The sequence below is a fragment of the Salmo salar genome, chromosome 08, assembly GCF_965601325.2.
Source record: "Salmo salar chromosome 08, fSalSal1, whole genome shotgun sequence".
Classification (NCBI taxonomy): Eukaryota; Metazoa; Chordata; class Actinopteri; order Salmoniformes; family Salmonidae; genus Salmo; species Salmo salar.
In genome coordinates, this window is record NC_138298.1 from 8804179 (window position 1) to 8830085 (window position 25907).

Genomic DNA, 25907 nt, shown 5'->3' on the forward strand with positions numbered 1-25907 from the left:
GTGCAGTTGCAAACCGTAGTCTGGCTTTTTTTAATGGCGGTTTTGGAGCAGTGGCTTCTTCCTTGCTGAGCAGTCTTTCAGGTTATGTCAATATAGGACTCGTTTTACTGTGGATATATATATACATTTGTATCTGTTTCCTCCATCATCTTCACAAGATCCTTTTCTGTTGTTCTGGGATTGATTTGCACTTTTCACACCAAAGTACGTTCATCTCTAGGAGACAGAACACATCTCATTCCTGAGCGGTATGACGGCTGCATGGTCCCATGGCATTTATACTTGCGTACTATTGTTTGTGCAGATGAACGTGGTACCTTCAGGCGTTTGGAAATTGCTCCCAAGGATGAACCAAACTTGTGGAGGTCTACAATTTGTTTTCTGAGGTCTTGGCTGATTTCTTTTGAAATCATGATGTCAAGCAAAGAGGCACTGAGTTTGAAGGGAGACCTTGAAATACATCCACAGGTACACCTCCAATTGACTCAAATTATGTCAATTAGCCTATCAGAAGCTTCTAAAGCCATGATATCATTTTCTGGAATTTTCCAAGTTGTTTAAAGGCACATTCAACTTAGCGTTTGTAAACTTCAGACCCACTGGAATTGTGACACAGTGAATTATAAGTGAAATAATCTGTCTGTAAACAATTGTTGGAAAAATGACTTGTGTCATGCACAAAGTAGATGTCCTAACCAACTTGCCAAAAGTATAGTTTGTTAACAAGAAATTTGTGGAGTGGTTGAAAAATGAGTTTTAATGACTCAAACCTAATAAGTGTATGTAAACTTCCGACTTCAACTGTATGTTATACACATGATATTTCTACAGTTGACTTTGATGTTTACCCTGACTTGCTTTACTTAATTGCCCCTAAATAAAGTTGGATGAATAACATTGTATCGAATTGAATTAAATGAAACACCAGAAACAAATAAAAAACACAAGGCACCGAAATGTTTTTTTTTATTAATAATTTATTGCCAGTAGGAAAGCGTGAGCTAATGGCAGTATTCAATAAAAACCTTAACAAGACCATAGCACTGCTCACACCCACATAGACATCTGAAAAAGTCAAGTGTCTATGGATAACTTTGCACTATAAATATATTGGGTCCCATTTTCGTGGTGGAAAAATAAAGAGGTTCCAAAGTCGCCATGTACAAACAAACAAATAAAAAATAGAACAACACAAGAATATGCAGTCGCTCATCGAAGACCCTTTTTGAAATGAGCAGGAGACGATCAATTTTCAACAGATACATCGTGTTTTGGAAAAGCAGAGCTCTTCTCTTTTGTTAAACAAGTTTCAGTTTTTTCTTCTTGTGAATGAAGGAACAGTAAGGCTGATAATGTAGCACACCATTTAACTTGTGTTTTTTTGGGAAAACAAAAGCATAAAATATCTACAAAACCTAGTAAACCTTGAAATCAAAACTGTACATTTAAATTTACATTGAAAATGAACAAGGATTTGTATCAAAAATCAGTTTGCACGGTTTTACCTCTACAAATACAGATATCACCTTGAATTCTGTTTTATTTATCATAATCGTTATTGTGTCAATGGTTTTCTTTTTTTCTTTGTAGTTGTACATCAATGTATTTTTCCGTCAGACATTTCTTGTGCATAATTGACATTTACCTAAAGCAATGGCACAGCCAACTCAAACACGGGTATTTTTCCAGTACTGCAGGAGTTGGACAGAGTAGATAGAGGAGGCTACGGGGTCCAGTGCTGAATGATATCTCCTTGAAGACACTGCCGCCCAGCCAAGCAGCCTTCAGAGTAAGACCAGTCCCAATTACTCCTGTTTTGGTGAACAAATTCATTGCTCTGTGTGTATACAGTGCCTTGCGAAAGTATTCACCCCCCTTCACATTTTTCCTATTTTGTTGCCTTACAACCTGGAATTAAAATAGATTGTTTGGTGGTTTGTATCATTTGATTTACACAACATGCCTACCACTTTCTAGATGCAAAATATTTGTATTGTTAAAGAAATAAGACAAACTGAAAACTTGAGTGTGCATAACTATTCACCCCCCCCCCCCCCCCCCCCCCCCCCCCCCCCCCCCCCCCCCCTCCCCTAAGGGCAATACTTTGTAGAGCCACTTTTTGCAGCAATTACAGCTGCAAGTCTCTTGGGATATGTCTCTATAAGCTTGGCACATCTAACCACTGGGATTTTGCCCATTCTTATAGGCAAAACTGCTCCAGCTCCTTCAAGTTGGATGGGTTCCGCTGGTATACAGCAATCTTTAAGTCATACCACAGATTCTCAATTGGATTGAGGTCTGGGCTTTGACTAGGCCATTGCAAGACTTCTAAATGTTTCCCCTTAAACCACTCGAGTGTTGCTTTAGCAGTATGCTTAGGGTCATTGTCCTGCTGGAAGGTGAACTTCTGTCCCAGTCTCAAATCTCTGGAAGACTGAAACAGGTTTCCCTCAAGAATTTCCCTGTATTTAGCGCCATCCATCATTCCTTCAATTCTGACCAGTTTCCCAGTCCCTGCCTATTAAAAACATCCCCAAAGCATGATGCTGGACATCATCCCCACAGGATGATGTTCTCAGGGTGATGAGAGGTGTTGGGTTTGTGCCAGACATAGCGTTTTTCTTGATGGCCAAAAAGCTCAATTTTAGTCTCATCTTACCAGAGTCTCACAAATGCCTTATTTTTTTTCTATAAGAAATTGCTTTTTTCTGACCACTCTTCCGTAAAGCCCAGCTCTGTGGAGTGTATGGCTTAAAGTGATCCTATGGACAGATACTCCAATCTCCGTTGTGGAGCTTTGCAGCTCCTTCAGGGTTATCTTTGGTCTCTTTGTTGCCTCTCTGATTAATGCCCTCCTTTCCTGGTCCGTGAGTTTTGGTGGGCAACCCTCTCTTGGCAGGTTTGTTGTGGTGCCATATTCTTTCAATTTTTTAATAATGGTTTTAATGGTGCTCTGTGGGACGTTCAAAGTTTAGGATATTTTTTTATAACCCAACCCTGATCTGTACTTCTCCACTCCCTGACCTGTTTGGAGAGCTCCTTGGTCTTCATGGTGCCGTTTGCTTGGTGGTTCCCCTTGCTTAGTGGTGTTGCAGACTCTGTGGCCTTTCAGAACAGGTGTATATATACACTGAGATCGTGTGACACATCACGTGACACTTAGATTTCACACAGGTGGACTTTATTTAATTAATTATGTGACTTCTGAAGGTAATTGGTTGCACCAGATCTTATTTAGGGTCTTCATAGCAAAGGGGGTGAAGACATATGCACACACCACTTTTCCGTTTGTAATTTTAATTTTGTTTTTGAAACAAGTAATTTTTTTTCTTTTCACTTCACCAATTTGGACTTTTTTGGGGAAGTCCATTACATGAAATACAAATAAAAAACAATTTAAATTACAGGTTGTAATGCAACAAAATAGGAAAAAACGCCAAGGGGGGTGAATACTTTTGCAAGGCACTGTATGTATAAGTGTGTATGTGTCAGTGTAGTGTCTCTTTGTGTTGTGTGTAGTTGTAGTGTGTACATACACGGGTAGAGGGGGTTAACATAAGGTAGAGATGGAGGGGTGGGGGCGTGAGGGGCTTCAGGCACTTTTGTTTGGATCCAGTGTCAGACTTCAGTGTGCTGTTGGGAGTCCAGTGCGGGGATGGCCAGCCGCTCAAAGTGTCCCTCGTCACCGCTCTCATAGTCGCTCATCATGACCTCTGACTCCTCGCAGCACGCCGACATGTCCGAGCAGGAGGCCGTGGATGTGTACAGGGACATGGACATGTTGTCCAGCGCCGGCGCCTCAAAGTCCCCCCGCCCGTACCCCATGGGGTAGCCGCCCCGGTAGCTGCTGGCGCCTCCCATGGTGGAGGTCGGGGTGGAGTTGGTGGCGGCCGTGGAGCTGCCGCGGCCCAGGCTGCCCTCAGCGTCGCTGGGGTAGTGGTGGTGCGGTAGGTACCGGTTAAGGCTATAGAGCTGGGGTAGTGGTGGGCGGTGGCGCACCCCCGAGGCCGAACTCGAACCTGGGCTGCCAGGAGGCGCCAGGTCCCTCCGGGGTGGTTCCAGGGTGGCGTAGCGGTCGCCATACTCGGGTAGCGGCGGCGGGGGCAGGTCCTCGTGGGTGGGGAAGTCCTCTGGCGGCAGTGGGAAGTCGCTCTCGATGTCGTAGCCGCCGGGGTAGTAGTCAGTATCGATGGCGTTCGGGTCACTGTACAGGGGGGCCGGGGACTCCACGACCTCATACTGCGGGAACTCCTGGATTCCAGGAAGTTGAACACTTGGCATCCAATCAGATGTGTCCCAGTGATAGCCTGTTGGACAGGATGCAAATAATTAGATACCACAGGTCCCACCACCCTACACCTCAAAGCACACACACACACTCGCACAGATCAGATTACATACATTTACACAACAGCAGCATGTTAGTGTTAAAAACCCACACCATGCAATTTTCATGACACACCAACTCATTCAGTTGGATGTGTTAAAAAATAAACAAAAATCACAAAACAGTTTAAAATGCACACACATTCTTTGCAAATACACACGTACACTCACATAGTATAAACAAATACTGATTAAGATACACTTGAAACAGACACTTTTACTGCATTTATGGAGTGGTTTATGCTGATATCATTTCAAAATGGGGGTGAATACGATTAGTGTTTTTCAAAGCAACGTTTCAAACATTGTCTTTAAAGTTGGCTCTAAGTTTTTTAGCATCAGACATCAAAGGAATCTGACTGCTATTAATAACTTCATTCAACGTGGGACTGTTATAGTTACTGGGGGAAAGTGGGGACACAAAACTCATTTTAGGGTCTACGTGAAGGATTTGAATTGAAGTACTGTGACAAAATTAGTTTCCATGTTTAGTTTATAACTATCGATATGATGTTGTTTCGACCAAATAATGCTTACACATTTCCAGTTATATTTCCTCACAGCATCTACGTCATGCAAAGGATTGTTTTGTTGGTTGACAGTAAGGGGGGTGAACACCACTGGGCTTCAGGCCAAAAAATGACAAAACAGTCACCTCTTGGGTTCTTGAGATCATGAGCCAAAAAAGACTCTTTAGACGAGGCGAGACGGGAGAAGAGAGAGGGAAAACAAGTCAAGTTAAGAACCTGAGAGAGAGAGAAGCCCAGAACAAGAATGAAACATGAAAAAAACACCTTCTGCTCTGAGTAAAGATACACGCTTACAATACAAAACAACAGTAGTGCCATTTTCTTAAACAGTCAATCGAGGGGCGAGGGAAATTAACCTAGGACCTTCCAAATGACACTTTTGCTGCTCTGTTAATTGGCCAATCGTGTGAGACATTTCAATTTTGAGACTCAAATTAGGCAGCGCGATTCAAATTACAATAATTTGGATGACAATGAGATGAGGCATATCATTGGATAAGGAAATGGCATCTCGGAAGCCTAACTCATCATCCTGACACTGAGGACGGAGCACGAATCTACCAGACTTGGGTTAAAATAGCATTCAAAATCATTTTAAACGGTGCTTACCTGTTGCAATGGAACCAATAGAAATGTGTTTTTAAAGTGCAAACTCCGCCCACCTGCTACTCCAGGCAGGCGGAAGCAAACACTCAATGTACTTGAAAGATTTCAAATAGTATTTGAACCCAGGTCTGGAAACTATGGAACGCCACCACACAGAACCACCACAGACGACTAACAAGTATTGAGGTGATAGTAGTAAAAAAGTACCTTCTTCCACCGAGTCAATAACAGAGTTGACAAGGTGGATAACCGTCACTATGGAGGCTTGTGAAAGGTAAGGGAAAGGAGCAGATGAGGAATATTTTTACATTAGTACAAATTATTTGGGAAAAGAAACCAAACAAAAATGGAAGAGCACGTTTGCGTCGAGAAACGTTTCCCTACAAAAACATTTTTTTCCCCTGTGTCGCTCTGAAACGTATGGAGTTTTTGGTTGGGGGGGGGGGGGGGGGGGGGTAGGACAAAGGCGGGAGGGTAAGACTTTGACTACATGATGTTGAAGGATGTCTAAATTGGATGTTTGGGTTTCAATGGTTGGTCACAAACACAGATGTGGAACGGGACACGGTGGAGAGGGAGTTTGGTCTTTGTGCAAGAAAACACATAGCAACAACATACGGAGATGCTAGGGGTGCCATTGACAGTATGGAAGGAAGGATCAGAGAAATTCTCAAGGATAAAAATGCCTCTCCAGCCCTAAAATAGCTAAGACTATATTTTGTCCAAATACAATCTAAAAAAATTACAAATAATACTTCACAAAGAAGTTGAAATATTTTCTATATAGATATACTGTAAAGATATCTATGATTAATACATTAGATCTATGTATCAGAAATCCAGCAGGTTTTCATGGTCAGGTTAAGGGTAAGTACAGATGAAGGTTGTGGTGATTGATGGCAAACACATTCCCCACAACCCAATGTGAAATGAGGGCAGATATGGGAGAAGAACCATCATATGTACTTTATACCCTTGCTTAATTCTCTTCGCTGTCTTCTTCAAACATCCATCCGTGGCTAGATTTTGTTTTAAAAGAAACACATGCGAAAAGAGAGACAAACAAAAAAAGGGCCATACAAGTAAATAAAAGGAAATAACTTAAAATCATGTTTTGATGCTAATTTGCTAACTTCCTTGGCTAATGCTAATTTCCCCTCTTGCCACTTCAGTGGGGAAGCCTGTACAAGCAAGCCTGTTTTGCGGCTAGGGCTGAGTAGAGGGCGAGAGAGAAAAAAGAAAGAGACCGACAACAGAAAGGCTTTTTTATTCCTGGAGAATCTGGCAAAAACAAAAAATCTCTTTGATCGCTTCCTTCTGAACCGAGGTGATTGAGGACTTACAAGCTGACCCCTAGTTAAAACCGTGTTCTGGGTCTGTGGACCGATTTGATCCAAATGGGAACTGAAGCCCCGCAGCAAAGAGGGAGAGAAAAGAACACATGACCCCACAGAGCCACCACTGCAGCCAATCACGGCATGCAAAGAGCGATGATTAGCATGTAGCATGTATACAAGTCAACTACAGCCAAGGGGCCACTCTACAAAAAACTGCAGTCATACAAGAACCAGACAAGTTTTCCATAAGCATCCCCACGTGTGCTTTCCACTGCAAACATGCAAGAGTCTGATGTACTGCTTCGGAATTCATAATTATACAACCAAAGTAAAAGTACATATTTAGATCTATATTAAGAACAAATATGGGTCTGTAAGACGACCAACCTTCCTTGGTTCACTTCGGGTATAAATCAATCTAGTCAATACATTAGGACATTTATCAATGAAAAGAGGTTGACCATTTCTGTTCAGATACATACCGTTATCGTCACAGGACTCGGACTGGAAGGAGCTGAGGGACTGGACCTCAGACATACTGCTCCTGGTGTTGTAGTGACAGGCACTGTCCTCCACTGGCTTCTTGGTCAAACAGTGATCCAAGTCTACTACCTTAGCTGGAGTACAGAAGCACATACACACAGACAAACAGAGATGTAAGTTTGTGAAGTAGTATGTCCGGAAGAGACTACACGCAGGGATTTGCTACATTTCTACTGTGATCAAGTTAGAGGGTTTTTGTACTTTGGATTTAGTATTGGACACGAGGGTTGAGAGATATTTGCCCCTTTAATGACTAGATAGATAATTCCAGACTGTACAATTGATGTCCTTATTTATAATATTATTGTCACATTCTCATAAAAAAATCTCAGTATGGCGGAAAAATAAGGCTTTGTTAATTCATTTAGACATATTGATACAGCCTAACTGATAGAACTGCACAGTTTTGATTTGTAAAGTTCAAAAAGAGTATAGTCTGGCATATTATGATATACCGTCTCTTGCACTTCAAGATAATATCAAATATCACGATAGTCGATTTTATCATATATCGGCCCAACCCCATTGGACACACCATGAATGATGTGAAGGTAATTCCACCAATGAGCCTGACAAATCTATAGTAGGGAATCCACAAATATGAATCAACAATAATCGACTGAAGTAAAGGAGCTTTACCGTCATACTCGTAGTCCCAGCTGGGCTTCTGGATGGAGTCGCTGTCGGAGACCGAGTTGGAGGGCGGCGGCGGAGGAAGGTTGGGCGCCACGCTGCACACGGCAACCGTCTTGCGGTGTCCGTGCATCGTGTCCGGGTTGAACGTGCTGAACTCGGGGTGCTCGGGGATGGCCGAGCCCTCAAACGAGTTGCGGTCCAGATTGTTGCGCGAATCGCTGGGGATGCTGGGTGTGTACGAGCTGGGCCGAACAGGCACCTGCGGCGGAATGTCAGAGTAAATGTTCTTACAGAGCTTTGCGTCAAAGTAGGGCCGCTGGAGGAAGGAGTGCGGCGCTCCTAAACCTCCCGGGCTGCGCATGTCGTCGTCAGACTTGGACTTTCTTCGGCACGCCCTCTTGCGGATGACCACGAAGAGGACGACCAGGAGGAAAATGGAGGCCACAAAGACCACAATACCGATGACTTCTTCAAGGCCGATGTTCCAGGAGGTGGAGATGAACTCGTTACGGACCTCGGAGCGGAGTTCGCATAGCCATCCAATGTAGCCCAGGGAGCAGTTGCAGGTGTACGAGCCGTAGGTGTTCTGGCATTGGCCACCGTTGGAGCATGGGTTCTTCAGGCACTCGTCCACATCACTGAGGCACCTGCACCGCGACAAAAAGGACAGGGAGGATCAGGAGACAGTAAAAGATAGTAGTTTGGCAAATCTCCTACTGGAAAAACTGTGGCTTTGAGAAGTAAGATGGCCGCCCTTTGTGCACACATACCTGTCACCCTGGAATCCCTGTTCACACTCACACACAGGACCATCCAGGCTGTCAATGCACTTCCCACTGTTTTTACAGGGGTTGTCTGTGCAGTATGGCCCCACCTGGCACCTGTAGCGAAAGATACGTATTCAATACAGCAGCCTAGACCAAAGAGTAATGAGAAATAACCGTATTATTTCCTGACAGTCACTGATCCAATGCTTAATCCTAGTATTTTAGAAAAGTATCTATACGTGTGTATGTGATTTCAGCTCTGCGGAAACGCTCAATGCCATTTCCTACAGAGCAACGCTTCCGTTTTTTATCAACATGAGCTTAGGCTCGATTTTCATTTCAGATTGAGCGAATGGAGTGCTAACATATGTTACTCTTGATGGAGAATACTGAGCTCTGGATAGGAGCAACAAAAAAATTACGGGACGATGGATTTGGGAACGCAGATAAGCTGAGATTGTTTCCTCCGCCAAATATTTATACAACACATGCCAAAACAGAATATTTTTTAGAAAATGTTATCCAAACATTGAAATTGGTAAGAGGGCATCATTTTTAATACCATGCTTATAACAAGTATTAAATCATTATATCTGTCAGCAAAAGTCAGGAAAAATGGCTCGTCTGAGCTCCCAAATCTATAATTCCATTTTAACCCTTAAACAGTCACTATGTTAATAAAAGTATCATATCTATACGAAAGAGACAGATTCATACCGTTGTCCTGAGTACTGCCCTCTGCACTGGCAGTAGAGGTCGTCGCCGCGTGGCACACAGGTTCCCCCGTACAGGCAGGGGTTGGAGGCACATGGGCTGATGCCAATCTCACAGTGAGTACCCATGAATGAAGCCTTGCACTTACAGAAGTAACCTGGTGAAACAGCAGAGAAGGCATAAGAAAAAGGTTGGACATTTCATTGTAATTGTGTGTTCACAGGGCTGTAGGGAAAACAGGTATGGATTGAGGAATGAGGATTCCAGCTGTATACTTCAACTTTGGGTTCAGAAACACACATTCGGATGATAAAGAAATCATCTTCAAATAATCAAATATTGGGCATTATAAGCAGACTAGGTTGAGGAGCATAACTAAGCAACTTGAATAAACACGACACCAAGCAACAAAAACCACAACGGGAGCTTCGTACCTCCGTTGGCCAGTGAGGAGCAGCTGCCCCCGTTAGTACAGGGGTTGCTGGAGCAGCCCTCGGTGGCGGGCGCCAGCACGCACCCGGGCGCCACGTCCACCACGTCCTCCAGCACGGCGTGGGCACCACGCGCCTTGGTGTTGAGCGGCAGCTCTTGGCCGTTGAGCACGATGGCTTCCACGCAGCCTCGGAGCCCATTGGTGACGGGCAAACTGCGACCGTGGCGCCCGGCTGTGGAAGAGGGGTGCTGGCGCACATGCCCGCCAAAGTAGACACTGTTGTCCAGGTTGAGTGTGCGCAGAGTACCAGGCGCTGTGCCCGAGGCGGCGTGCACGCGGTCCAGGACTAGCTTGGCGTAGTTGCCATCCACCTCAAGGGTGACCGTGTGCCAGTCGCCGTCGTTGACCTGGGTGCTGTGTACAGAGACGATTCCAGGGCCGCTGCCGCAGTCAAACTTGTACTGCAGGCGGCCATTCACAATCTGACGGAAGGAGAAAGGGAGAGAGAAGTTATGCCCTGTCCAGATAGAACCGCTAGTACCTACCCACCATAGGAACTTCTGTAGCTCTAACCAGACTGAATAAGTATCAGCAATATGGCAAAATGTTCACATAGCCAAGGCGGGACTACCATAATTAACCAATAAGGAACGAGGGGGTGTGGTATATGGCCAATATACTACTGCTAAGGGCTGTTCTTAACTGGTTACAAACGTAATCAGAGCAGTAAAAAGAAATGTTCCAGCAGGGCAGAAATTTGACGAACTGACTTGTTGGAATGGTGGCATTCTATGACGGTGCCACGCTGAAAGTCACTGAGCTCTTCAGTAAGGCCATTCTACTGCCAATGTTTGTCTATGGAGATTGCATGGCTGTGTGCTCGATTTTATACACCTTATACACCAGCAACGGGTGTGACTGAAATTAGTCGAATCCACTAATTTGAAGGGCTGTCCACATACTTTTGTATATATAACGTATCTTACCGTATGACATTGTCTTGTGATATCATGTCATATTCAAATCAGTAGGCTAACTCCCTTGGAGCACTAGGCAGTGTCCCAAATGGCACCCTATTTCTTCTATAATGCACTACTTTTGACCAGAACCCTATGGGCCCTGCTCAAAAGTAGTGCACTACGTAGTGAATAGCTGATCCTCTGGCACCCAGACAGTACCCCGGTGAGGAATGTGTGAGAAAGTGCTTTCCGCTTCCCTCTCAGCATTCCCTGAAAATAGCACGGCTGTGTGTGTTGTTCTACATGCAGCCCCACCACCGCATTCCCAGAGCCCTTTCACGTGAGGATCATAAAAGACAACCAGCACACCGCATGGCGGCCCCCCAAGGGGAGGTCCTGGCAGCTAGCGATTATCAGGCCGTTATCCTACACAGGATAACATGGGCTAATACGGGGATTGGGCATGGGACTTGGAGCTGGAGCAGCAGACTCAGAATAAATAGGACAGTACCCACAGCACAGACAAGAAAGTGGTTTGTTTACTGTGATTTCATGCCCAAGCTGGGAAAAATACTACGGTGGACTTGAAATGGTGTGGGAAGGAGATTTTTTTTCTTGTAATCTGTAGCTGGTAGCTAGAATCTGGCGTTTTCTCACATGGACACGCGCACACCGTGTTTGACCTTTGACCCACCTCCAGGATGCTGTAGTCGGTTCCCTTGGCATACATGACGGTGGCGTGGCTGGAGAAGGTCCTCAGCCTGAGGGACAGCTTCATCTCCTCCTTGTTCTCATTCTCCATCAGACGGTACTTGACATAGCCCGTCCCGCTGAACGTCAGGGACTGGCCGTCTGGGGGGGGGGGGGGGGTAAAGATAAGTATGGGGGGGAGAGATAAGAGGAGGGAGAGACCGATAACTAGACAGTGAATACAGAGACAAAACAAACAAACAATAGGTTCATATATACTCATTTGACAGCTTCATATCAGTGGGAGAGAGATAGGGAGAGAGGGGTAGTAGAGAGAGATATGGAGAGTGGGGGAGAGAGAGAGAGTCAGATAGGATGAGAGGTGTGTCTGCTCTTACCGGAGCACTTGCCCTGCTTGGCACCATCTGGACACACACAGCTATACTTGGCCTCCTTCCGGTCTGCCACACACTCCATGCCCTCTGGGCAGGGGTTGGCATCACACAGCTTGTTCGCCGTGGGGCATTTGCCACCTGGAACAACAATGTACACGGGTTAAGAGCATGATGAAGCCAGAATGGGGTCAGGGGGTAAGGGGGGGTGTGTGGGGGATGTGGTGGTTTAGGTGTATGTGTGTGTGATGGGGTGGGAGGGGTAAAGGTGTGTTTGTGTGTGTGTCTATTTATGCACATCTATGCCTATGTATGTGTGTGTGTGTGTGTGTGGTGTGTGTGTGTGTGTGTGTGTGTGTGTTTAGGGCCATGTATGTATTGGTGCGTGTCTGTCAGTACCTTCACATTGACAGGTAGCCGTGCGCTGGTGTCGTGGCGTGACGAAGCTGAGGCGGGCCGTGCTATAGGTGGACATGGTGGTCTTGTCCAGGCTGATGACCTCGTCGCAGAAGTGCAGTGGGCAGTCCAGGCCGGCGCACAGCTTCTTGATCACGCGCACGAGGCGCACGCCCGTCATTTCCTCGATGACCGCCGCAGACGAGTTGAGCTTGCGGAAGACCACCTGGAGGAGCAATAGTGAAGACGTTAAAAAGACTGAAAGATCAACTTGGAAGTCCTTAAACAGACACATTCATTGAAATGTTCATTGAAATGCAGCGAATTCGGGGTGGGGGGGTTCCCGGGACTCTAATTCGGGACCAGCAACCTTCAACACTTTAGCCAATAGACCAAGAGATCTACTAAAGTTGATAGACGTTCTTTTGATGTGTACTGCCTTACGATTGCATTTGACTATTCTTCATGATGAATTCTAGAGTTTTGATTCTATTTCACAACTGTAAATACAATCTGTCAATTTCCATGGTTGCCCGTCTTCTATTCTTACTTTTATGTTAGTGGAAGACAGACCACCATTTTAAAAGCTATTCATACATTGTGTGCCATATTATATGTTATGCTAAAGCTAATATCCCTATCATCATTATTACAAGCATTATATTGCGTTAAATTACTACATATGTTATTGGTATTATTATCAGTATCATAACCGCATTGGCTAGTAAACAAAGTAAGTGCTGATCTAGAATCAGTTTTGCCTTTCAGATCACAATTAATAGGATGATATGGACAGGGGGAGGACCTGATCCTAGATCAGCACTCCTACTCTGAGACATTTGGTGAATACGAGCCGTGGTCATGGTTCTTACCTCCTGTGGTTGGTAGGGACTCCCGGACTTCTCCAGAGCCAGTAGAACATCCAGGTCTCCTGTCCCCTGCTCGGAGGGCTGCAGACTAACCAGCTGTGCCTCGCTGCGTCTCACCCCCGCTATATTCCTCAACGCCCGCTGGAACGTGCGCCAGTAGTCCCCGATGAACTCCTCGGGCGCGATGCCGGCGAAACGCACGGCGATGGAGTTGTCCAGCGCCTGGCGAGTCGCTTGGCGCACGTGCACGTTCACGTCGGCTGTCGCCGAAAAGCGCCCGTCTGTGACGGTGATGTTGAGCGGGTAGTGGCCCACGTAGAGCGGGCGCCGGGCTATGACTTTGCCGTCCGCGGCGGAGACGGTGAACAGAGCGTCTTCGGCGTTATCCGTGGATGATGGAGGTGCGAGACTGTAAGTTAGCGTGTCGTAAATGTCCTGGTCGGTGGCGTGGATTTTGCCGAGCACGCCGCCAGGGTATTCCTCGCCGGCGACAGAGATGTAGATGTCCAACGGGAAGACGGCGGGCGGGTAGACGCTCTCGTCGATAACCCGGATGCTGATGTAGGCCGTGGAGAGGAGCTGGGGCTTGCCGTTGTCAGCCACCTAGAGGAAGAAAATGGAGGAGAGAGGGATAAGTCACACGTTGTGTCTGGAGAGAGAGAGAGAGAGAGAGAGAGAGAGAGAGAGATTGTGCGGTGACCCAACTAAAGCTTTCATATTGATTATCAAAAACTTAGGCCTAGTTATAAAATGTCTCCAAAACTTCGACACAATTCACTTATTTTACTGCTTTCATTCATCAAGTTAACAAAAGTACTTCTAATAGAGGTCGACCGATTAATCGGAATGGACGATTAATTAGGGCCGATTTCAAGTTTTCATAACAATCGGTAATCTGTATTTTTGGACACCGATTTGCCGATATTTTAACTAGGCAAGTCAGATTAAGAACACAATCTTATTTTCAATGACGGCCTAGGAACGGGGGTTAACTGCCTTGTTCAGGGGCAGAACAACAGATTTTTACCTAGTCACCTCGGGGATTCGTCTTTGCAACCTTCCGGTTACTAGTCCAATGCTCTAACCACCTGCCTTACATTGCACTCCACGAGGAGCCTGCGTGGCAGGCTGACTACCTGTTACGCGAGGGCAGCAAGAAGCCAAGGTAAGTTGCTAGCTAGCATTAAACTTATCTTATAAAAAACTATCAACCTTAACATAATCACTAGTTAACCTGTTGGGGATAGGGGCAGTATTGACACGGCTGGATAAAAAACATACCCGATTTAATCTGGTTACTACTCCTGCCCAGTAACTAGAATATGCATATAATTATTGGCTTTGGATAGAAAACACCCTAAAGTTTCTAAAACTGTTTGAATGGTGTCTGTGAGTATAACAGAACTCCTATGGCAGGCCAAAACCTGAGAAGATTTCAAGCAGGAAGTGGCCTGTCTGAGAAGTAGTGTTTCATCTTGGCTCTTTTTATTGAAGACTCAGGATCTGTGCAATAACGTGACACTTCCTACGTCTTCCATAGGGTCTCAGAGCCCGGGAAAACGTTGAACGATATCGAGGCAGGCTTTGGCTGAAACACTTTATCGCTTTTGGCAAGTGGCCACTCAGAGTACTATGGGCTTAGGCGCGTGCCCGCTTCGACCGAATGCTTTGTTTTCCTTTGTCTGTTTATCTAAACGCAGATTCCCGGTCGGAATATTATCGCTTTTTTATGAGAAAAATGGCATAAAAATTGATTTTAAACAGCGGTTGACATGCTTCGAAGTACGGTAATGGAATATTTAGAATTCTTTTGTCACGAATTGCGCCATGCTCGTCACCCTTATTTAGCCTTTAGGATAGTGTCTAGAACGCACAAACAAAACGCCGCTGTTTGGATATAACGATGGATTATTTTGGACCAAACCAACATTTGTTATTGAAGTAGAAGTCCTGGGAGTGCATTCTGACGAAGACAACAAAGGCAAGAACATTTTTCTTATAGTAAATCTGACTTTGATGAGTGCTAAACCTGCTGGGTGTCTAAATAGCTAGCCCTGTGATGCCGGGCTATCTACTGAGAATATTGCAAAATGTGCTTTCACCGAAAAGCTATTTTAAAATCGGACATATCGAGTGCATAGAGGAGTTCTGTATCTATAATTCTTAAAATAATTGTTCTGCTTTTTGTGAACGTTTATCGTGAGTAATTTAGTAAATTCACCGGCAGTGTTCGGTGGGAATGCTAGTCACATGCTAGTCACATGCTAATGTAAAAAGCTGGTTTTTGATATAAATATGAACTTGATTGAACAAAACATGCATGTATTGTATAACATAATGTCCTAGGGTTGTCATCTGATGAAGATCATCAAAGGTTAGTGCTACATTTAGCTGTGGTTTGGGTTTATGTGACATTATATGCTAGCTTGAAAAATGGGTGTCTGATTATTTCTGGCTGGGTACTCTGCTGACATAATCTAATGTTTTGCTTTCGTTGTAAAGCCTTTTTGAAATCGGACAGTGTGGTTAGATTAACGAGAGTCTTATCTTTAAAATGGTGTAAAATAGTCATATTTTTGAAAAATTGAAGTAATAACATATCTAAGGATTTGAATAACGCGCCACAGGATTCAACTGGCTGTTGAGTAGGTGGGACGCAAGCGCATAGAGGTTAACTACACATGGTTGACGATATTACTAGTTTATCTAACGTGTCCTGCGTTGCATATAATCGATGCGGTGCCTGTTAATTTCTCATCGAATCACAACCTACTTCGACAAACGGGTGATGATTTAACATGCGCATTTGTGAAAAAAGCACTGTCGTTGCACAGGAATATTTAGACTTAGGGATGCCACCCATTAGATAAAATATGGAACGGTTCCGTATTTCACTGAAATAATAAACGTTTCGTTTTCGAAATGATAGTTTCCGGATTTGACCATATTAATGACCAAAGGCTCGTATTTCTGTGTGTTATGTTATAATTAAGTCTATGATTTGAAAGAGCAGTCTGACTGAGCAATGGTAGGCAGCAGCAGGCTCGTAAGCATTCATTCAAACAGCACCTTCGTGCGTTTGCCAGCAGCTCTTTGCAATTCTTCAAGCATTTCGCTGTTTATGACTTCAACCCTATCAACTCCCGAGATTGGGCTGGTGTAACCGAAGTGAAATGGCTAGCTAGTTAGCGGGGTGCGCGCTAATAGTGTTTCAAACGTCACTCGCTCTGAGACTTGGGAGTGGTTGTTCCCCTTGCTCTGCATGGGTAACGCTGCTTCGAGGGTGGCTGTTGTCGATGTGTTCCAACGTTCGAGCCCAGGTAGGAGCGAGGAGAGGGACGGAAGCTATACTGTTACACTGGCAATACTAAAGTGCCTATAAGAACATTCAATAGTCAAAGGTATATGAAATACAAATCGTATAGAGAGAAATAGTCCTATAATTCCTATAATAACTACAATCTAAAACTTCTTACCTGGGAATATTGAAGACTCATGTTAAAAGGAACCACCAGCTTTCATATCTTCTCATGTTCTGAGCAAGGAACTTAAACGTTAGCTTTTTTACATGGCACATATTGCACTTTTACTTTCTTCTCCAACACTTTGTTTTTGCATTATTTAAACCAAATTGAACATATTTCATTATTTATTTGAGGCTAAATTGATTTTATTGATGTATTATATTAAGTTAAAATAAGTGTTCATTCAGTATTGTTGTAATTGTCATTATTACAAATAAATAAATGTAAAAAGAAATCGGCCGATTAATCGGTATCGGCTTTGAAAAATCATAAATCGGTCGACCTCTAATTTCTAACAATGTATGAGCCCAAATAACTGCCACTATTTCGGCAATAATGTTAAAGCAGACTGACCCAACTATCACTCTGCAATCCCCATATCACCCCTACACGGGTAATAACGGGTAATAACATAACTATGCTAGACCTATGATTGACTATCACTTCTTCAGTTGCATGTTAGTTTGCTTGTTTATTATACTCTAGTATAGCCAAATCATTGGCTTATCTTCCAAGAGTGCTTAGCCTGTTAGGGCTAGGGGGCAGTATTTGCACGGCTGGATAAAAAAAATGTACCCGATTTAATCTGGTTACTAATCCTACCCAGTAACTAGAATATGCATATACTTATTATATATGGATAGAAAACACTCTAAAGTTTCTAAAACTGTTTGAATGGTGTCTGTGAGTATAACAGAACTCATTTGGCAGGCAAAACCCTGAGACATTTTCTGACAGGAAGTGGATACCTGATGTGTTGTATTACCTTTAAACCTATCCCATTGAAAAACACAGGGGCTGAGGAATATTTTGGCACTTCGTATTGCTTCCACTAGATGTCACCAGCCTTTACAAAGTGTTTTGAGTCTTCTGGAGGGAGATCTGACCGAACAAGAGCCATGGAACGATGATGGCCCATTAGACACCTGGCGCGCGAGTTCATGTTGGGTACCCTCGTTCCAATACGTTATAAAAGAGTATGCATTCGTCCACCTTGAATATTATTCATGTTCTGGTTAAAAAAGGCCCTAATGATTTATGCTATACAACGTTTGACATGTTTGAACGAACGTAAATATATTTTTTCCCCTCGTTCATGACGAGAAGTCCGGCTGGCTTAGATCATGTGCTAACAAGACGGAGATTTTTGGACATAAATGATGAGCTTTTTTGAACAAAACTACATTCGTTATGGACCTGTGATACCTGGAAGTGACATCTGATGAAGAGAATCAAAGGTAATGGATTATTTACATAGTATTTTCGATTTTAGATCTCCACAACATGACGTCTAGTCTGTATCGCAACGCTTATTTTTCTGGGCGCAGTGCTCAGATTATTGCAAAGTGTGATTTCCCAGTAAGGTTATTTTTAAATCTGGCAAGTTGATTGTGTTCAAGAGATGTAAATCTATAATTCTTTAAATGACAATATCATATTTTACCAATGTTTTCTAATTTTAATTATTTAATTTGTGGTGTTGACTTGACTGCCGGTTATTGGAGGGAAACGATTTCCTCAACATCAATGCCATAGTAAAACGCTGTTTTTGGATATAAATATGAACTTGATAGAACTAAAAATGCATGCATTGTCTAACATAATGTCCTAGGAGTGTCATCTGATGGAGATTGTAAAAGGTTAGTGCATCATTTTAGCTGGTTTTATGGTTTTGGTGACCCTGTCTTTGAATTGACAAAACATTACACACAACTCTTGTAAATGTACTGTCCTAACATACTCTAAATTTATGCTTTCGCCGTAAAACCTTTTTGAAATCGTAAAACGTGGTTAGATTAAGGAGATGTTTATCTTTCAAAGGGTGTAAAATAGTTGTATGTTTGAAAAATTTGAATTTTGACATTTATTTGGATTCAAATTTGCCGCTCTTGAAATGCACCTGCTGTTGATGGAGTGCACCACGGGGGGGACGCTAGCGTCCCACCTAGCCCATAGAGGTTAGAAGGCTAACCAAATGACATACAGGCTACAGCAAAAATCCAAGACACATGTTGAAAGTACTCCATCTTTGCCAGTAATTTTGCTGTATGCAGCTCCACTTTCCCACAGTAGAGGGAGCTTATGCTCTTCCATTCTCCTAATGCTGAATCTTCCCCATTCATCAATACTCAAGTCAAAATGTACTACCTGCAGAAAGACTAAGGGCCTACGTGCTCAGACAAATAAACATCCACCTGCATTTGAAAGGCATTTACACAGCCAGAGATGCTACAGCAACCTCTGGAGCGTTCAGGAGGATTACCAAACGTTAAGAAACAAATACACAGTGTAGAATAGATAGAATTGTCGGTCAGACAGAATAGGGAAACCGTCTCAGCTCTGTTCAATATATTTCTATCTGCAACATTCAGAACGTTAGTCTGAGTCGAGAAATCGCACTTCTTTCTCATCCGCCTACTCCTTTTCTCCTCAGAAAGAGAGGACAGTAGTTCACCGACTGGCAACACGCGAGCTGGCTGCGGCTCTCTCCACTATGCCTCTCATGTGAGATATTCTGCCTTGCACTCTGATTCACTCGGTGTGAGAGAGGGCAGCAGGATTTTTTTTTATACATGGTGATTATTTAGATTTGACGCTATAGATCTTGTTATCATTTTGATGTTTCTAAGAGAGGTTTATCACAGTGGGCAGCTGCAGAGCAGGCTATTGTCCACAGAAAGGGAGAGAAAGAGAGGTAAGTAGAGGGGGTGGAGAGAGTGATACAGATAGAGAGAGTTACAAAGAGAAAGAGAGATACAGAGAGAGAGAGAGACACAGAAAGAGAGAGAGAGACACTGAAAGAGAAAGAGAGTTACAAAGAGAGAGAGAGATACAGAGAGAGACACAGAAAGAGAGAGAGACACTGAAAGAGAAAGAGAGAGAGATACAGAAAGAGAGAGAGAGGGAAAGAAAAAGAAAGTGAAGGAAACACAGTAATAGAAGGAGAGAGAGTGACCAACCAACACTCCATACGCTCCTATAGTACCTGGACATTCAGTAGGTAGTTCTCCTTGGTCTTCCTCTTCAGCTCTTCCACCACCAGCAGCGCCCCCTGTTGGTTCACCTCGAACACACCCCCCTCATTGCCGTTGATGATGGTGAAGGCGAACGGCGGCCCATTGTGCGTGGCGTCCCGGTCGGTCACGATGAGCTGGACAACGCTGGTCCCCATTGGACGATTCTCCTGCGAGAAAAGGAAGTGGTTTAGACTTAGTATTCAGGGATACTGTGGGCAGTAACGACTGCTGTGTGAGAGAGCAGGAGAGGGGATTTGATGTGGGAATCAATCTTTCTCTTCCTCGAAGGCTAAGTCATTTTTTACTATCATCTTTCGAATCCTTACACCTTCAGTCATCTCACCACTTCTTTCTTCACTTCCACCCCTCATCCCTCCCTTCTTCTCTATCCTCTCCTCTCACCAACTCTTCTCTCAATCTTTACCAGCACCTTTCCCTCTTTGCCACCTTCACCACCCTCCTCCCTCCCACTCTCTCCTTCCATCCATCCCTTTCTTCTCACCTGGATGATGAGGCTGTAGTTGGCAGGGGAGAAGAGGGGCGGGTTGTCGTTGACGTCAGACACGTCGACGTTGACCGTGGCGCTGCTGGAGCGGGCCGGAACGCCGTTGTCCGACGCCAGCACCGTCAGGGTGTACCCCGATGTCTGATGGGGAAGGGAGGGAAGAGGGGTGGGGTGGCGAGAGAGAAAGGGAGAGAGGAAGAGAGAGAAAGAGAGATAATTAATACCTCTATCACGCTCTGTACTGCTTTTGTAAGCGATTATGCAAAGCTGACTGGTAAACTGGCTCTGCTTTTCCGTTTGATTGCAGTCTACAGTGCAATTAAGGTGTCACTGAAGACAGAATTAGATGTCCACACACACACAAATGCATATATTTAGACACAGACACACACATAAATGAATATATGAAGTAGCATAAATACATTGACACACACACACGAACTTCGAAGATATTTCACAGATATGCATTTTAATGAATTTACATCAATGCCCATCCATTATAAAGTTGAATGTTTCACCATACCGTCTCTCTGTCTAGCTGGCGTGCCACTTTGACCTCTCCCCTAATTGGGTCAATGGTGAAGGGACTGCCCTGGTTCCCCTCCACGATGGAGTAACGCACGTGGTTATAGGCTGGCCCGTCTGCATCCTCCGCCATCACCTACGACCCGAGAGAACAGGAGAGAGGAAGAGTTACGACCAGCTGCCGAGGACGACACACACACACACAGATGTAGACTTACACACGCACCTGCTCTGACACGAGACCGTGGGACACAGATGTTCACACACACACCTGGCCGGTATTGAAACGGATCATAGGGGAAATCAGGGAACGGACAGGATTCACACGTGTGTGACACGGGAAAGCATAAAAATCCTGTTTAACGACGGATCATTTATATTCGGGTTGATTAGACACAGTTGACAAATGGACACGGGGGAAGAAAGAGGGAGAGGAGGGGTGAGGGGCCAAGGGAAGAGGTGTTGGGATGTATAGAAAAAGGGGGAAGGGGAGAGAGCGAGAGAGAGAGTAGAGGGGGACATTGAGAAAGGGACGGCTCAGTGAGTCACCTGTCTTTAATTCATTAGTGTGTGTGTGTCTGTTACAGTAGGCTGAGCATGAAGAGCGGAGGGAGGTCCTCGTTTAACTCTGCCCCACCAGAAGGTGATCTAACTCAGCAACTGATCCGTGACGGACAGATACAGAGAAAGAGAGAGACAGAGAAATACAGAGAAAGAGAGATACAGAGAGAGAGAGAGATACAGAGAGAGGGTACTGACTGAAAGACTAGTTAAGATAGAGGGGTGAAATAATGGGATGAGGTGTGCAGTGATTGAAAAGGTATTTTATGAGCAGGAGGGAAACGGAAGAAAAATGACAAACGCGACATAAGCACACTGCCTATACAATGGTAGGGCAATCACCGCAATACAAAAACATTTTGTAGGTTCGAACACAACGCAAACAAACTTTAATATATTCCTTTAGCAATTTTGTATGCTTTTTGTTTTCTAGTTGCGAAGGGAAACACCAGACCAAATGATCGGAACGGTCACTCATCGGTCAACTCACCGCCACAACGGTCTTGCCGGGCTCGGCATCCTCGGCCACCACGGCGGCGTAGGTGGCCTGGCTAAAGGCGGGGCTGTTGTCGTTGATGTCCGTCAGGTTGATGTTGACCGTGGCCATGTCGCTGAGCGGCGGCGTGCCCCCGTCCGTGGCCTCCACTGTCAGATAGTACTCGTGGGACACCTCGAAGTCCAGCGGCTCGATGACGAAGATGTCACCTGGAGGGGAGACGGGAGAGGGAGGATAGGACGGTTGGATTAGAAGAAGGTTCCACCACTGTCCCAATGTACACAACAGAAATGTCATCCGCTACGTCCCCTTTGAAACGCAGGTTGACGTTTACTGAGTGATCTCCCCATAGATAGGCCAGCTGCAAAGTTGAAATTGGCTATTTTGTAAAAATTCATGAAAACACACATTTGTTTTTTGGTCTTAATTTAAGGTCAGGCATTGGGGTTAGCAGTGTGGTTAAGGTTAGGGTTCAAATCCGATTAGATGACTTTGTGGCTGTGCCAGCTAGTGACCACTCAGAACGGCTGCCTCCAGAACAAGACTCATTACGAAAAAAAGCTAAACCTGCCACACATACACACAAAGATAGTAGTCATAATATGGTGCGACTGGGGAGACATATAAAGGAAGAGGAGAGGTGGAGACAGAGAGAGAGATACATAGAGAGAGAGATGCAGAGCGAGAGAGAGAGATACAGAGAGAGGGAGAGATCCAGAGAGGGAGAGATCCAGAGAGAGAGAGATACAGAGAGAGAGATACAGAGAGAGAAAGAGAGACATACCAGTCCGAGGGTCGACACTGAACATGCCGTGCTCGTTCCCGCTCACGATGGCGTAGGCGATCTCCCCGTTGGCCTCGATGTCCCGGCTAGCGGCGTGCACCCGCAGCAACTGCGTGCCCACCGCCACGTCCTCCGAAACGCCCGCCACATACTCGCGGTGCTCGAAGACGGGCGGGTTGTCGTTGATGTCCAGCACGGAGACCGTGACGCGGGAGAGGGACGAGAGGCGGCGCGGGGAGCCCCGGTCGGAGGCGCGCGCTTTGAGCTCGTACGCGGCTCGCGCCTCGCGGTCCAGGGGCTTTTTTAATACAACGACGCCGGTACGCTCGTCCACGGAGAAGTGGCCGTCGGCCGAGTCGGCGAGGGAGTAGAGGATCTCGCCGTTCAAGCCTGGGAGGAGACAGAGAGAGATAGAGATGTGTTAAAAACACATAGACTAAAATAAAACTAATGTGTAGAATCTGATATAAAAGCATTAGACTAACATTATTCTGAGTGACAGTTCATTATCGTTTTGCCTTTGTTGGAAAGCAAAACCATGAACAAACCAAATGGGAAACAATATAAAGCTGCATGTACTTTCTCAGCAATACAGTCACACACTCCTGAGTAACAATACTTTGTCATATCAGCCTTTCAACACAATATACCCTTTTCACCGACCAAAAGCATTCACAACGCAAACATCAAATCAAATGTATTTGTCACATACACATGGTTAGCAGATGTTAATGCGAGTGTAGCGAAATGCTTGTGCTTCTAGTTCCGACCATGCAGTAACATCTAACAAGTAATATAACCTAACAATTTCACAACAACTACCTTATACACACAAGTGTAAAGGAATGAATACGAATATGTACATAAAAATATATGAATGAGTGATGCCCGAACGGCATAGGCAAGTCACATCGCCCTCATAATAACAAACACCTTGCCGCTTCCCGACAGGGCGGTACAAAAACGAGACGGAGACGGATGTGGACAATAACCATAATGCCTTTTTGCAGGTGGCCCACATCTCTCTCTCTCTCTCACACACACACACATTTCCCTCCTCTGCGCATCTCATTACGACTAAAGAGACGCTGGCTGTGTCCCAAATGGCACTCTATTCGATAGTGCACTACTTTTGACCAAACGGGCCCTGGTCAAAAGCAGTGCACTACAATGGGAACAAGGTGCCATTTGGGATGCAATTTTTGTCTGCCGGAGCACGGTTTATTGCCACCTGTTGGTTCCAGTCACCGTCGCTTTTATCAGACCAAATTACTCGGCCGACGGAAATTGCTTGATGACGTCTAAGTGGATCGCGCCAAATCGTTAAGCAATCTCGACTCCCGTCACTAGACGATTATACTTCATATCCAGTCTTCTGGAGGTTTCCTCCAAGACTGTGAGTCTGATTCAACCAGACCCGATTTTGTAATGTTTATGCAGTACCTTATAAAACTATGTTACTACTTTTATCTTGCATCCCTATCTGGTGTCCAAAATCAGTCTGCCATTTTACCTAACCACTTAACCATTTTACTTAACCACAGGCAAACAAAATGTCTACATGCTAACTGACTATCTCCAAATTCTGAACCGTGGGTTTGATTAAACTGTGCCTTCGGAAGACAGCATTCGTTGAAACTTTATCAACAGCGGTAACAAAGACGTTCCTCCTCAGCCCAAAGTGGGAAGAAAGCTTGTTTGCGTCTAGTATGAGCCACATGAATGCTGTTTACCCAATAGAACGAGGGACAGCACAGACAAGGAATAGAAAGAAAAGAAACCACTTCAGAAGATAACAACTGGGGAGAGATAAGAAGAGATAGGGGATAAAGAGGACAGAGACGGGAAGAGATGGGGGGATAAAGAGGACAGAGACGGGAAGAGATAGGGGGATAGAGTGGGAAGAGATAGGAGATAAAGAGGACAGAGACGGGAAGAGATAGGGGGATAGAGAGGAAAGAGATGGGAAGAGATAGGGGACATAGGGGATAGAGAGGAAAGAGATGAGGGGATAGAGATGGAGTGATAGGGGATAGAGAGGAAAGAGAGGGGATAGAGATGAGAAGAGATATGGGGATAGAGAGGAAAAAGATAGGAAGATATATGGTGATAGAGAGGGGATAGAGAGGCTAGAGATAGGGGGATAGAGAGGCTAGAGATAGGGGGATAGAGAGGCTAGAGATAGGGGGATAGAGAGGCTAGAGATAGGGGGATAGAGAGGCTAGAGATAGGGGGATAGAGAGGATAGAGATGGGGATAGAGAGGAACGAGACGGAAAGAGATATGGGGATAGAGTGGGAAGAGATAGGGGATAGAGATGGGGTGATGGAGAGGAAAGAGATAGGGTGATAGAGAGGATAGAGATGGGAAGAGATGAAAGAGATGGGATAGAGAGGCTAAAGATGATAAGAGATAGGGGGATAGAGAGGATAGAGATGGGGATAGAGAGGATAGAGATGGGGGATAGAGAGGAAAGAGATGGGAAGAGAGGGTGATAGAGGATAGAGATGGGAAGAGACAGGGGAGAGAGGAAAGACATGGGAGGGGATAGAGGGGATAGAGAGGCTAGAGATGGGAAGAGATAGGGGATAGAGATGGGAAGAGATGGGGTGATAGAGGATAGAGATGAGAAGAGATAGGGTGGTACAGAGGAAAGCGATAAGGGGATAGAGAGGAAAGAGATAGGGGATAGAGAGGAAAGAGAGGGGATAGAGAGGAAAGAGATAGATGGGAAGAGATAGGGGAGAGATGGGAAGAGAGGGGATAGAGAGGCTAAAGATGGGAAGAGATAGGGGGATAGAGAGGATAGAGATGGGGGATAGAGAGGATAGAGATGGGGGATAGAGAGGAAAGACATGGGAAGAGATAGGGGATAGAGAGGCTAGAGATGGGAAGAGATAGGGGGATAGAGGATAGAGATGAGAAGAGATAGGGTGGTACAGAGGAAAGCGATAAGGGGATAGAGAGGAAAAAGATAGGAAGATATATGGTGATAGAGAGGAAAGAGATAGGGGGATAGAGATGGGGATAGAGAGGATAGAGATGAGGGGATAGAGATGGGAAGAGATGGGGTGATAGAGAGGAAAGAGATGGGAAGAGAGGGGATAGAGAGGAAAAAGATAGGAAGATATATGGTGATAGAGAGGAAAGAGATAGGGGGATAGAGATGGGGATAGAGAAGATAGAGATGAGGGGATAGAGATGGGAAGAGATGGGGTGATAGAGAGGAAAGAGATG

At 44.9% G+C, this 25907-nt stretch overlaps 1 protein-coding gene across 8 annotated transcripts in view; it reads right to left on the reverse strand.

The window, feature by feature from the left end:
* Positions 1 to 949: 949 nt before the first annotated feature.
* Positions 950 to 25907, reverse strand: part of LOC106609939 (protocadherin Fat 1) — a 102265-nt gene continuing 77307 nt past the window's right edge. For 3 of the 8 annotated variants that reach the window (XM_014208975.3, XM_014208978.3, XM_014208974.3), the window contains 17 exons: positions 22671 to 23060; positions 21881 to 22095; positions 20828 to 20965; positions 20302 to 20445; positions 19769 to 19966; positions 13262 to 13861; positions 12393 to 12615; positions 12000 to 12134; positions 11606 to 11763; positions 9954 to 10434; positions 9523 to 9676; positions 8809 to 8919; positions 8042 to 8685; positions 7342 to 7476; positions 5730 to 5786; positions 5042 to 5077; positions 950 to 4307 (listed from right to left, as the gene is read on the reverse strand). In XM_014208975.3, coding sequence (XP_014064450.3) covers positions 3619 to 4307; positions 5042 to 5077; positions 5730 to 5786; positions 7342 to 7476; positions 8042 to 8685; positions 8809 to 8919; positions 9523 to 9676; positions 9954 to 10434; positions 11606 to 11763; positions 12000 to 12134; positions 12393 to 12615; positions 13262 to 13861; positions 19769 to 19966; positions 20302 to 20445; positions 20828 to 20965; positions 21881 to 22095; positions 22671 to 23060 — 4508 coding nt within the window. In that variant the 3' untranslated portion in view covers positions 950 to 3618. Of the gene's footprint in view, positions 4308 to 5041; positions 5078 to 5729; positions 5787 to 6865; positions 6927 to 7341; positions 7477 to 8041; positions 8686 to 8808; positions 8920 to 9522; positions 9677 to 9953; positions 10435 to 11605; positions 11764 to 11999; positions 12135 to 12392; positions 12616 to 13261; positions 13862 to 19768; positions 19967 to 20301; positions 20446 to 20827; positions 20966 to 21880; positions 22096 to 22670; positions 23061 to 25907 lie in introns of those variants that run through there. The other 5 variants (XM_082978344.1, XM_014208977.3, XM_014208980.3 and 2 more) reach the window with 3 other exon arrangements.